The sequence below is a fragment of the Pantherophis guttatus genome, chromosome 7 (genome assembly GCF_059756535.1).
Source record: "Pantherophis guttatus breed Tessera chromosome 7, ASM5975653v1, whole genome shotgun sequence".
NCBI lineage: Eukaryota > Metazoa > Chordata > Lepidosauria > Squamata > Colubridae > Pantherophis > Pantherophis guttatus.
This window is the reverse complement of record NC_142069.1, coordinates 35622121-35636707: the sequence shown is the minus strand read 5'-3', so window position 1 is coordinate 35636707 and position 14587 is coordinate 35622121. Positions and strand designations below refer to the sequence as shown.

Genomic DNA, 14587 nt, shown 5'->3' with positions numbered 1-14587 from the left:
TAATGGAAATATTAAGAATGAGGATAGGAAATAGAGTTTGAAACGTTTCAGGAATAGGTTGTTTCCATTTTCTCCTTTAGAATTATTTAGAACCTGAATTTATTTATTTATTTATTTTTGGCATTTTGGCCTTGTGATCAAAGTTTCTTGTAGAGGACTGCAATTAGTTTCTTTGATGAATGGTTTTACCACCACAATGGTAAACAATTAGTATCCCTAATCTGCTCCAAATCTAAATGAGCCCACTGACTCCAAAGGTTTGGGCTCCTGGATTTGCTGCAACAGATTCAGTCTTCATGTTTACTATTTTCTCCAGATTATCAACAAATTTCCCTAAATCCCACCCATGGAGGATATTATATGTAGACATTTAGATGCCCTATAGTCCTGATTTCTATGACATTGAGATTCCGTTTACAACTTATTTTGTTTCCTACATACTTGTCGAGCCCCATTAAAGGCTTTCACAAGCATAATTTCACAAGCAAAGTATTTCTTAAACCAAGAAATGATAGTCCTCTCTTGAATCAGGAATTTGAACAGCATAATTATACTGTAACCACATGAGAAGTTTTTTCACAAATTGCAAATGGCGTGAGATAATTGAATTAGTAGCAAGTATATGATTCAAAGCTGTGCTCATATATAAATGGTAGCAACTGACTTAAAATGGTTAGCCACTACAATATAATTTTAATATCAAAATAACCATATAAAATACTGATCAGTTTTGGTTAGGCTCACAAGCTAAGAAGGGCTGAAAGGGAGGTCACCAGGAATACCAGGGTTATAGGCTAACTGGCAAATCCTAAAAAATCCCAGAAGTCAATTATGATAACATATAGCTGCTAAATAAAACTATAAAGACATTATTTAAATGTTAGTATTTATATAATACTAAATAAAGAAAGTGGATTCTGCTAGAATTATTTTTCTATGTGTGAAATAGATATGTGAAAAATAAAGTCTCATTGTACAAGAGGGGAAAGAAAAAAAATAAGATTTACCTCTCCACGCTGTGATTCTTGTAATCGAGTAAATCTTAGATCATCATGTTCCCACTTTGCATTTACACTATATATTCTCAACTGAGAAAGTTCAAATGAAGCATTAAAAGCTTTTGCTCCAATTCTGATTATAATGGAGTTTACAGAAACAGATATGCCTTCTACAACTTTCTCAGCAAAACCATATTCGCTGCCAAAATAAAATGCAGGGATTTAAATTAGACTTCAGTGTTTATGAATGAAACATTTTAGCAATTGGTCAAAATGAAGACAATATATGTACTGATGTAGATAAGAGTTCAGATCCTCACAAAATCCAGAACAGATTCAAGATTGCTAAAAAATCCAATTCAAAGGAGTCCAATAACTAAAATAGTGAATTGCATTTTCTTGTGTTTCATGAAAATATTATACTAGAACAGTACAAGGGTTTTTCATTGCTTGCTGTATAAAGGCAGTTTATATTTTTGATTTCCTGGATCAATAAGATTATATACTTTAGAGCAACATAAGAAGTTCAAATAACAGAAGACATAACCACTGCCATAGTTGGTGTCAGACATTTTATATTGATCAAAGTAATCAAGGATATAGAGAAGCCATGTATGAATTGGAAGGGACCTTAAAGGTTATCCAGTTTAACTCCTTGCTCAGTTTAGCAGTCCTATAGAATAGTGTTTCCCAATCTTCCCAACCTTTAGATGTGTGGGTTTCAAATACAGGTAGTCCTCAACTTACAACCACAATTGGTTGCTAAGTGAAACATTTTGTGTAGTGAATTTTGCCCGTTTTTATGATTTTTCTTGCCACAGCTGTTAAGTGAATCAACGCAGTTGCTAAGTTGGTAACACAGTTGTTAAGTGAATGTAGCTTCCCCGTTGACTTTGCTTGTCAGAAGGCCACAAAAGGTGATCACATGACCGCAGGACACTGCAACTGTTATAAATGTAAGTCGGTAGCAAAGTGTTAGAATTTTGATCATGTGACCATGGGGATGGTGCAATGGTTGTGTTACTTTCTTCAGTGCTGTTGTAACTTATAACGGTCACTAAATGAACTGTTGTAAATTGAGGATTACCTGTACCAGAACTCTAAATAAACCACAGCCATTGCTTAGAATGATCTAAATTATCTCTGATAGGTTGCCATCAAGTTCCCATTTGAAAACCTGCAACAATAAGACATATACTAGGATCAGGCATCCCTTTAGGTTAAAAAACAAAAGGATGCTTGAGAATATATAGGCCTATTTACATACCATCTGTCTACCATTCTCAAAGCAACAGTGTTTTTTCCAATTACACACAGCTATATTTAATAACTGCTGAGTGAACTAAGGAAAATATATGCTTGGTTCAAGGAATGCAGACTTTTCCCCCTTAGATCTGCAGAGCACTACTACTCTACTTCTGCTTTGAGCAGATTATTTCACCATTAAGATCTTACTGTAAGGAAATTCCTTATAATATTTGGCCTGAATCTTTCAATTCCAGTCTTAGTTTGGTTTTATTCAGGGGTGAAATGTAAAATTTGTTACTACCGGTTCTGTGGGCGTGGCTTGATGGGGGGAGGTAATGTGACTGGATCGGCGTGGCCAACTTTTTTTTTTTTTTTTTAACTTTTCACAGCATTTTTTCTAATGCTTTGAAAAGCCTCTCTGCCGATCAGGGAACTCAGCTGGGATCGTCAGAGACTTTTCAAAGCAATTTTTTTACCACCTCTTTGGCCAAGAGTTGCAGAAAAAAATGCTTTGAAAAGCCTCTAATGATCCCAGCTGAGCTGCGCGATCATCAGAGGCTTTTTTTTTTACTTTTAAAAGCAAAAAAGCAACCTCGGAAGAGGTTGTAGAAAAAAATGCTTTGAAAAGTTAAAAAAAAAGCCTCTGATGATCATGCGGCTCAGCTGGGCATGGTGGGGGGGGCAGGGAATTTTGCTACCGGTTCTCCGAACCACCCGCCACCATCGCTACCGGATCAGGCGATCCGGTCCAAACCAGGAGCATTTCACCCCTGGTTTTATTCCTCTCTACAGTGGTATCTTGTTACTCATCATTAATTGGTTTCAGGAGGTGTGATAAGTACTAAAAACTATGAGTACCAAACAAACCACATGAGTTAACATGCAACTCTGGATGCTGGATCTGGAAAGGGTAGCAAGGCAGCAGACAGTGACACGTTCTAGTTTATGCATCAAGTACCAAATAAATGATAAGTACTGGGACAAATATTTTGCGGCAAAATGAGTTGACTACCAAATTCTACGAGTTTTAAAGCAGTCAAGTAACAAGATATGACTCTATTTCAGAGAATAAATCTGTCTTCTCTTGCACGGAATAGTCTTTTAGTTATTTGTAGGCCACTATCATATCCCTCGGCCCCCCCAGTCTTCTCTTTCACAAACTAACCATACCCAGTCCTTTCAGTCATTCTATTGGTTTTCAAATACCTTATGGTTCTGATAGCTAGTAAAAATATTTACTATTTTCGGAGGACAACAATATCTCCACCCTGGAGTTTTCTTCATGTGTAGCAATCACATAAAGAACACTTACTATTGCATGTGTATCTGGTTTTTGATCTTTTCTTAGTTAATTTTGATGCAGCCTTTAATTTACCTTTGTCCTGATGCAGTTGCTATAGGTGATGGTCCATTAGGAGCACGGGGTTCGTCACATGTACTCATTTCCATTATTACTTTATCCAATGACTGAGAAATACAGGAAAAAAATACAAATTGAATTGTTTTGATTTTTTAATCAATTTACCTAATCTATTTATGTATAATGGCTGGGTAAAGTTTATATCATAAAACTCTCTAAATATTGCAGGTTGTCAAGAAAAATGTAATACTGTACCGAATATTTTTTTAAGAAAGAAACCTAATTACAGCAATTGTTCAACTTGTTTATCATGAACATGCAAATTTTATACAATATTATGCCCATCTTACCCATTTTATACAATATTATGTCCATCTATGGTAGTAATTTGCTAGGTTTTTAATAATTGTATGCAAACTAACTTCAGTTAAATTAAATATGTTAAAGAAATATCCACAGTTGAAATACATTTCAAAGTGCATTCCATGCATGTCATCTATGCAGCCAACACCATACAGAATGGAAACACTAAAATACACAATGGTTCCCTGGGTCCTGTTATATTATCACTTGTAATAATTTATTTCTGATAGCAATACCAGGTACAAAGTTGGGTTTCTAAAAATTCATAAAATGGTAATGTCCATGAACCAAAATAGTGTTGTATTGTTCATCTTAAATAAAGCCTAATTCAGTATATAGTCATTGAGAGTCTGTCATAACATACACTTTAAGGCTACTAAGTACAGTCAAACTCTTCATCAATCTGGCAGCTATACTGTGATAAGACTACATTTTGCTACTCTAATTTTTAAGAAATAACATTTCAGTAGGCAATATATAGCAATTTATCAGACAACAGTTTAAAAAGAAACCCTCCCCAAACACATAGGCTCAACTTCCTCTCTTAAAATTGAAGAACTCAAATATTATCAAATACCACAGGTAAATAAGAAGCAAGCTAAAAGGAGAAATTTGCAATTGCAAAGATATACTTTTATAATTTCTGAGCAAATGATGGTTATAACCAGTCCTGGGAGTTACACCCATTCTAGTACCCCCATGATGATGATCTTGGTATTTATATATATTACTATAGTGTGTGTGTGTGTGTGTGTACACACACACACACATATACATACACACTCTAACAATTTATAAGTTAACATGTAACACGTATCAAACCAAAAGTAGTATTTAAAACAACCATTTATTAATGCCTTTAACCAATTATGTTTTACTTTCATCTCAGCAACAGAAAATTTAGCTACTGCATGCATTAATAAGTAATTTTAAATCCTAAAGGAGAAGCTTCATGTAAAATTTATCTGGCCTCCCACATGCAAAGTCAGTGGGGAAACCAGCAGGGAAAGCTACAAATTGCTGTGTAAGTCTCCTCAGCCTGCACACCCTCCCCAGATCTCTCTGCACTCATGCCAAACTAGACACTCGCATATTCTTTGTGCACTCTCCATTGCCCTCCCTCACACCATCACACACACCCTTGTATCCCTATATGCCTTTCCTGAACCTTGCTGTGCTAGTCTAACACCCTCATGAAACCTGTTGCACTTTCCCCCACTCAGCAGCAGTCACTTACCTGCTTGTCAGCCTACTTGTAAGACACCTGGGATTTGCAATTTCTTGCCAGCTTCCCCACTGAATTGGTTGTGGAATTCTAGAAGGAAGTTGCCCCATCTAATACTGTGGGATTCAGTTAATGGTGGCAATTTCATTACCATCATTAAGCAATGTAGTTGCATTTTACAATCATATCACTTAATGACAGAAATTCCAGTCCCAATTGTGATTGTATGGTAAAGACTATCTGTACTGCTGCTATTCGGCTATTTTGACCACAATTCCCTTCTTAGTGTAATTATACAGGCAGTCCTCAATTTACAACAGTAACTGAATAACTGTCCCTTGCTACAGGGACAATGTAACAAGGCTTGTGGTGAGTGTGCAAAAGTGTGAGGGCGATGTGGAAAGGCTTACGGAGGGTGCACGGGAATGTGCAAGCATGCAGAGGACATGAGGGAGATGCAAGGAGGGCTGGGGAAAGCATACATGGGTGCATGATGGTGAGTGAAGTTGCAAGAGAAACAGGATGAAGTTCTCTCTCTCTCTCTCTCTCTCTCTCTCTCTCTCTCTCTCTCTCTCTGTGTGTGTGTGTGTGTGTGTGTGCGTGTGTGCGTGCAAGCAAGGTATAGCAAGGTCTCAGGAGGTGCACATGAGTATGAAGGGGTGCACGTATTAGGATGCAAGAGAGGCATGGCAAGGCTCAGGGGAGGTGCATAATTGTGCACAAATGGCCAGTGTAGCATGAAAAGAGAGACTGGGTGAGGGTGCGAGGGTGGGGGACACTAACCTCATCGACTTACAACCTTCCCTATTGGCTTCATTACTTTTCTGGGGAGGCTGGTCAGGAAGGTCACAAATGGTGGGGGTGCTGAGATAGTCAGATCTGTGAGGACTAGTCATAATCACCATGTGTTCAGCACCACTATTAACTTTGAACAGTTGCTGAATGAATGGTCATGAGTGCTATTGTAACACAAATGTTCTTTCAATTATTTTTGTGACTTCCAGAAAATGATAAGCTATATATATATATCTTACTTTAAAAATCAAAAGGAAGTGACTGTATTCAAAACTCACCAAAGAGATTGGATGTGTTTTCAACTTTGTCCATGGTATCTGTAATGGAAAACAAATACAAGAGAAAATATTTTAAGCAGTAATGAACTTTCCCTCCAGAAAAGAAAGAACATGAGGTAAAAGGAACATATAATTTTGTCTACATCAATAAAAACAAAATCAAATTATCTCTATCATTTTTCAGGATAAAATAGGAAGGAAGGAAGGAAGGAAGGAAGGAAGGAAGGAAGGAAGGAAGGAAGGAATCTGATCTCTGGGAACAACATATTCTATACAGACAAAAACGGGGAAAAGTCCTCTTCAGCTAATTTCTGGGGTTTCATACCTGCTGATATTCATATTATTCATGGATCTGTGAGGGGAAATGGATTCAAAAATCCATCAGGAGAGTTAGCTCTTTCTTCAAATAATCTGTAACACCAGTTCTGAATGGGCTGCAGTCCAGTAGTGGGCCGCAGCTGGGAGGTTGGGGAACCCTGCACTAGACCAAAATGGCTTTCATTTTATTCTATGCAGTAATATCTCTATTATTACAGACTTCATTTTCCAGTCCCTAAATGCCCTCCTTCTATAAATGTTTGGTGTCTATGGTGGACATATTGACTGACAGAGAAAGGAAATGGCAGATAAAAAGCTACCAGAGAAAGACAGAAGAAGAAAAATGTGATAAAAGTAGAAAGAATGTAGTTTGATTCTTTTGAAAGAATCCTGGACTTTACCTCAAAATTGAAGTGTCAGCCTCCGCCTTTATATTACTTGCTTGCTCGGCTGCCATTGTAATGGGGGGAGAGGGGATCTGTCTAGATATTTGGGAGGGGGGAAGTGAGCTGGTGGAGTAAATTGGAGAAAGTTTTCCTCAGCGTTTCTCTGCAGCTGGGAGACGCGCTGATAACCACTCAAGGTCAACCGTCCTGGCATACCAGAAGGATGGAGCCATCGGAAGCTGCACCCCACATGACCTTGAGGGAATGTGGATTGGATAATCTGGACTGGACCATTGGGGGGAGGGTTTTAAGGATGCTTTCTATATGTGATTTTCGCGCCTATTGCCTTGCTTTTCTTTGGTTGCATTCAGTTCATACTTAGTAAAAGTACCTTTCTCTATGAAAATGGAGTCAGGGTTTTTCTTTCTTGAGTACTGAAAGGAGGCATACCTGACATGAAGGCTTCATAAACAGTTTCATTTATTACAGCCTATTGAACTTAAAAAAGATTTAAAACTATTTCAAATACTAGATTCAAAGTATTTTAAGAACAACATGAATAAAAATTGTCCAAATTCCTTAGCTGGAATAGTAATTTACTCACTCTAATAGAAGCTTTATTACAAAATACTTTGTTGATGGCAAGCCAAGTGGGAAGGTCTAGCATATTCTGAAGTACTTCTTCATCAAGCTCTATATTGGTTACCTGACCTTCACCTTTCAATGTACTCAAGTTGATTTTATCAGGTGATAGATTTTTGGTGAACCTAAAAATAAACATAGACACCAAAGTTACTTCCCTAAATAATTTACCGAACTGAAAATTCATGTAAACAGATAAATGAATACTATAAATAAGTGTTCTGAAAAAGTATTGAAAATATTATGATGATTATTAAACATTTACTTTAGCACTTTAAACAGATATACATTTCAAAACCATTTCAACTAATTCATTATTTTTTGTTGCACACGGAAAATCTTTTAATTATTTTTTATTATTTTATTACAATAAAGATCAAATAATAAAACAAATATCTGAAAAAGGATAGACAGAAAGCTGAAGACAGAGATAGCAATAGCACTTAGACTTATATACCACTTCACAGTGCTTTACACCCCTCTTTAAGCAGTTTACTGAGCCATGGTGGTGCAAACATAAGCCGTGGTGGCATAATGGTTAGAATGCAGTACTGCAGGCTACTTCTGCTGACTGCAAGCTGGCAGCAGTTTGGCAGTTTAAGTGTCAAGCTCAGCCTTCCATCCTTCCGAGGTTGGTAAAATGAGGAGTCAGATTGTTGAGGGCAATATGCTGACTCTGTAAAACCGCTTAGAGAGGGCTGTAAAGCACTGTGAAGCAGTATATAAATCTAAGTGCTACTGCTATTGATACAGAGTCAGTATATTACCTTCAACAATCTGGGTCCTCATTTTACCGACCTTGAAAGTATGGAAGGCTGAGTCAACCTTGAGCCAGTGAGAAATGAACTGCCAAACTGCTGGAAGACACCAGTCAGCAGAATTAGCCTGCAGTACTGAATTCTAACCATTATGCCACCACGCCTTATGTTTGAATGGAACTGATATGATTTTAAGATGACCAAAGTAAGAAGTTTAATGAACAAAAAAATTGCATGATTGAGTGAGGGAATGGTGAAAACTAGTGTTTGCAAGGATAGAAAGTATTAACAGATATGGTAAACAGTATTGCATGAAACTATATTGGGTTAAATTTCCTTTTCTTTTAATTCCCATCTTTAATTTCTTCTGCTCACTACTTATTACTCATTGTTTACATTTTGCATAATAGCATGTGTTTGCATGCTGTATTGGCCAACACAGAAATAGCATGTGTTTGCATGCTGTATTGGCCAAAAGAAAATAAGATACAGTAATTCAAGTGGGTTATTTGAACAAAAAGCACTTTCTGTATTAAATGTTATCAGATCTTCTGTCAACATCTAAGTAGAAAAAAATAATAAAAATTCTTAATCACTGAATGACAGATGCTTCCAAAAAGTGTTAAAATATTCATTTTACATTATCAAACATAAACATCTTCCATAGATCTTTGTATCAGTCCTCTTAGTTCTTCATTTTTCTATTTTGAACAGTTGCAGAACAGTAATTTGGGAAATTCAATAATAGTTTAGTTATATTCCGTCACTTAAGAGCATGCTTGTCTTTTCCTTTAACTGGGGCCATCACTGCAAATCTTTATGTCAAATGTGATTCTAAGTAGATGACATGGATTAAAATAATTTACATAGAATGTCTGTTATATTTGAGCAGATACATATTTGTACTGCTACACTTTTAAGTAGAGCATGTTGATGGAAAAGATTAAAATAATTCCATATTTCAAAATTAAATGCTACATAAACTACAGAATTCTGCACAAAAGGATCAGAATGTGAAAACGGGGGAAATAAGGCTTGCCTGAGAATTTAACTCAAAAAATGCCAAGTTAGATATCATTCTTGAATATTAAGAGATTTTGAAGATGGCAATAGTTAGGCTAACTCTAAATGAAAGAGTACTGAATATGTTGTGTGGGAAACTGACATTTTGACCTTATTATGAGTCAAGTAAATTTATGAAAATTCCCGTAACTGCCTTGAAACCTAAAGGTCAGTAGTCAGATCATTTTTGGGACTGCCTGATTTCACTATGGAAATCATGACATAAGAGTATCTGCATAACCCTTAGCATAAGAACACAGATTACTTTTTATTATGGGTCATCATTTAACCTGCATGCTAGTAAAGCAACATAAAACATTATAACAGTGTTCACTTTATTATTTAAATAATTGTTCACAGGAAAAAACCAGAATGAACAAAAATCATCACATCCAGTTCCTTGGATCATGCAGAATTCTCCACTAAATTCATATGATCTAGTCTAACACAGTCAGAATGACAAAGACAATGAAGTGCACGACATAAAGGAATATTTGAAACAAACACAGAAGCCAAATATTTTAAAGAGTTTTGTCTTAAACACAGTAAAAAAATAGCTTCTTCATAATTATATATAAGTATTTCAAATTTTCAGTGTTTTCTTTTTATTAAAAATGCTTCTTAAAATACTGTTGTTTTGGATTAATTTTAAAAGAACCTCATTTTAAAAGTTTAAGTTGAAAACAAATTAATAAGGACAATGCATTTATTTTTGCTATGTGTCTCTGGGTGTACAATACACCAAGTCAAACTCATAATTCATGGGAAAAAGACATTTGATCATCTTGGAATTGCTTCAGTCTAACAAAGGCATGTATGCTTAGGAAATAATCCTGACCATTATTGTTTATATAATTTTTATTGATATTTCACTTTGCTTTATCAAAAAGCTGATGCATTCAGGAAAAACTGCCAGTCAGTCAGAAAACTACTTCATTATTTTCTCCAGATCTTCAGTTCATATGAACCAATCAAAATACTGACTGGCTATTAATATACATAATTTCACTATTGTCAGTAAAATAGATCATTGTTACCATGTTTGCCACACACTCATTCCTCAGTTTTCTCTAATTTTACCAGCTATTCTTTTTATAAATGAAGAGTCCCTCTGAATTCCATGAGGTTTATTTTTAAGCAGATATACAGGATTCTATTCTACACCAACAGCATATTCAAAACTTGCATCTTTAGTTTTTCAGTCACAAAATTGTTGTAAAACCCAAACCAAGACAAAAGTACAAATCAGTTGACCAAATGTAAAAATACTTAGTTCTTATTAATACATTTCTTTAGTTTTGCAGATATAGATATATAATTGTACATCCCTCTCCCACTGTTCCTAGCATTTCGAAAAGCAGCATCAAATTACCTCACTCACTATCATGCCCACCTCTGAACCGTGTTATACTACTGTAAAGAGATATTGTTCAGTCAACCCCAACACTGAGATGGAGGGCACGGCACGGCACATAAATCTAATAAATATCATCGCTTCAAACGCCTAGCCAGCGTTAAAGATTTATAAAAACTGCTCAGCAATTCTCCTCCTTTCAGCTACAACTAAGGGAGCAGGGAGGGCGGGCAGTGCTGAATCACAACACATCGCGTTTTCCAACAGGGTAGCTAGCGGTCATCTCAACATAATCTGGCATTAAGAGAAAATATTCACGGTGACATCAGCTAAGTCGCCGCTCGCTCCTCCTACGGACAACGTGTCAAGTATAATTAACGGTCCACCCACTCTCCCCCGTGCGCTTTCCTGGACCCACGGTGTTCTAGAGACAAGCTGTTCAATTGCGGCGCCCCGTCGCACTGACAGGTTACGGGTACATAACTCGGGCAACCAAGCTTTATCTCGACCTCCTCTCTGCACCGGTAGAACGAGCCGCGAAGGCCTTCTAGAGTGCGGCAAGAAAAGCCCCCGGTGGGTACTTTTATGGAAAGGCATCTTCCCCGCCCCCAGGATTACTCCCCTCAGCTGCCTGGTACCAAGCGCCATTGCTCTCGCCCCCGCGAATTCAAACCCAGCGTTTTTATTTTCCAGCACTCGCAAAGCGACCAAGAGACGAGCGAAGAGCGACCTCCGAAGGGCCCCTTCAGACGTTTCCCAGGACTTTGAACCTGGCGACTGAAGAAAATGGATGCTCCCCTTCCGCTTGTTCCGTTGCCGAGTCGTCCTGCCAAGCACTGGGGGGGGGGGGCAGAACACCGATATCCGCCCCTTCTGAGGAAAAGCGCCCAGGGTACCGACCTGGAAAGGTGCTTGAGGATCTGCTTTTTGATAATGCCCGCCATGGTTTTCGGCTCGTCGCCCGGTTCTTCAGGGAAAGCAAAGGGAGGCGATTGCTTGGCCCATCCCCGCGCGGGACTCCTCCATCCCCGAGAGAAGCAGCGCAGCCGCTTTCGCTCACGCTCTTCCCGGCCCCGCCGCCACCTTGGTTGCAGTAGAGCCAGCTGACAGGCTGAGCTGACTGGGGCGGGGACAAGGGAGGCGCGGAGACGGTGGGTGCGCCGCCCCTTTCTCGGCTGACGCTCCTGGCTTCGAGCAGTGGCGCGAGGAGTTGTGTCTCGCGCGCCTTTCTTGCAGCGACTTCAATGAATTCACAATCCTGATTCACCCTGTTCACAATTGCATACGCACAGGCGCCGCTGAAGTTAAAACCGGAGTTGCTTCTCTATATAAGTACTCTTAGTCAGCAAAAATACTGAAAATATCGGAAAGGATTCTTAAGGACAACGTACAATTATCATCGCTACGTGGATCGTTCAATACAGATAGTTTTCGACTTACAACACTTCGTGTAGTGACTGTTCAAAGCACAATTGAAAAAAGTGAAATGACCAGTTTTCGCAGTTACAAGCTTTGTAGCATTCCCCATGATCAGGTGTTCAAAATTCAGATGCTTGGCAACTGGTTCATACTTATGATCATTGCTATGTCCCAAGGTCATGTGATTACCTTTTGCAACCTTTTGGCACGCAAAGTCAATTGGGAACCAGATTCACTTAACAACCGGGTTACTAACTTATCAAGTGCTGTGATTCACTTAACAAGTGGCAAGTCGTAAAATGAGGCAAAACTCACTTAACAGAAATTTTGGGCTCAATTGTCATAAGTCAAGGACTATATAAATTTTATAGTTAAACTTAGCTACCTTTTCAACAATGGCCAAAAATACAAAGATGTTCTTTAGGGCATCCTAAGCCTAGAATAATTTTTTTTTAAAAAAACTAATCTTATTTCAAACCAGAACACTTCTATTACAGAAATACAAATAATTTGCATTCTAATTTAAAGGGAGATTTGGCAAATATATTTCTGATGCTTTCATTGACCTTTAGGAACATATTCAGTTTATGAAATGATTACTGATTCTGCCATGAAGCTCACTTAATAAAATTTGCACTGGAAATGTTTAAACTGGAATTTAAATCCATATTTAATGAATTCAGGACTATACTATATATGTATGTATGTATGTATGTATTTATGTATGTATGTATGTATGTAAAATAAACACAAATTAGTAGAATTGAATGAAGTTAGCCCTGTTAAACTAAAAAGTACATATACCTTTTACAAAGGTATTGCTATAATTTCAGGAAAGAGTAAATTTTTATTTATTTTTTATTTATTATTTTATAAATACATGTTTATAAGATAGTAGAATATAATTAGGAAGGGTTGAAAGGATAAGCAATATTATATTGTGAGCCATCTAGAGACACTTGTGAAAGTAACATCTGGCCCAAAGTTATCCTGCTGGTTACCTAAGATGGAACTAGAATGCATAGTGTCCTAGTTACAAACTGACTCTCTTACCATCCACTTAAGGTAATATAAGACATTTCATACCCAATGTTTGGCTCAGAGATATTTTAGCTGAACTGTAAAAATATCTGCTTAACACAATTGAAACTAGTAAGAGGGGGGAAAAGCTGTATATTGTAAACAGTATATTAAAAAGATACCGTAAATAATGTGTAGGATGTATATCACATTGAAATATAAACTCTAGACTCCAAATTCAGAATGTAGCACAATTTCATTCTACATAAGATTTAAAGATATGAAGCCATTTTAGGTTGAAGCATATTCCTACAGTTTAACCATTTTTCTTCAGCGAGGATTAGAAATCTTTTTCAATAAAAGTATATCAAACCCTTGCACCTGTAATATTAAATGCCAATTCAATGTGCTTTGAGTAAAGTTTTGACTTGATGAAGAAAAAAGCTCAGGTTAAAATGGAATTGCAACTAATTTCAAAATTTGTTCCCATTTTACAAATGAATTTATTTTATTTTATTTTTATTTTACTTCAAATTTATATACCGCCCTTCTCCCTAGGGTCTCAGGGCGGTGTACAGCCAAATAAAAACACATAATAAATACATTAAGAACAGATTAAAAGGAAATATCTCAATTTCGCCCAAAATTTAAAAAGACAAACAAATTTAAAATCATTTAAAGGATTTGTTAGGCCAGCCCGGCTTGCTGGAAAAGGTAAGTTTGAAGGGCACGGCGGAAGGCACGGAGGTCTTGGATTCTCCTTATCTCTGGGGGCAGCTGATTCCAGAGGGTGGGAGCCCCCACAGAGAAGGCCCTCCCCCTGGGGGTCACCAGCCTGCATTGCAGAGGCCCTCTCTGGGAGCGCACGGGTCGATGGGAGGTCGTCGGTGGCAGAAGGCGGTCTCAAAGATAACTAGGTCCTATGCCATGGAGCGCTTTAAAGGTGGTAACCAACACCTTGAAGCGCACCCGGAAGACCACTGGGAGCCAGTGCAGCTCGCGCAGGAGCGGTGTTATGCGGGAGCGCCATGCAGCTCCCATAATTACCCGCGCGGCCGCATTCTGGACCAGTTGGAGCCTCCGGGTGCTCCTCAAGGGGAGCCCCATGTAGAGAGCATTGCAGTAGTCCAGGCGAGAGGTGACGAGGGCATGAGTGACTGTGCGCACGGAATCCCGATCAAGAAAGGGGCGCAACTGGCGAATCAGGCGAACCTGACAAAAGGTCCCCCTGGCAACAGCCGTCAGATGTTCCTCCAAGGACAGCTGTGTATCCAGGAGGACACCCAGATTGCGCGCCCTCTCCACGGGGGCCAAAGACTCGCCCCCGATAGTCAGCGATGGAGTCAGCTGACTATATCGGG

General features: G+C 38.2%; 1 protein-coding gene and 1 long non-coding RNA gene across 3 annotated transcripts in view; one reads left to right on the top strand and one right to left on the bottom strand.

Moving 5' to 3' along the window:
* Positions 1-12113, bottom strand: part of BLTP3B (bridge-like lipid transfer protein family member 3B) — a 54999-nt gene extending 42886 nt beyond the window's left edge. The window contains exons 1-5 of one of the 2 annotated variants that reach the window (XM_034402921.3): positions 11688-12113; positions 7576-7738; positions 6268-6306; positions 3622-3713; positions 1008-1197 (exon numbers count right to left, since the gene is read on the bottom strand). In XM_034402921.3, coding sequence (XP_034258812.2) covers positions 1008-1197; positions 3622-3713; positions 6268-6306; positions 7576-7738; positions 11688-11731 — 528 coding nt within the window. In that variant the 5' untranslated portion in view covers positions 11732-12113. The remainder of the gene's footprint in view (positions 1-1007; positions 1198-3621; positions 3714-6267; positions 6307-7575; positions 7739-11687) is intronic. The other variant, XM_087873955.1, reaches the window with a different exon arrangement.
* On the top strand, positions 11220-11703 carry LOC148112806 (uncharacterized). Its single transcript, XR_015728917.1, has 2 exons — positions 11220-11360; positions 11481-11703. It is a non-coding gene; the product is annotated as an uncharacterized LOC148112806 (long non-coding RNA).
* Positions 12114-14587: the final 2474 nt, after the last annotated feature.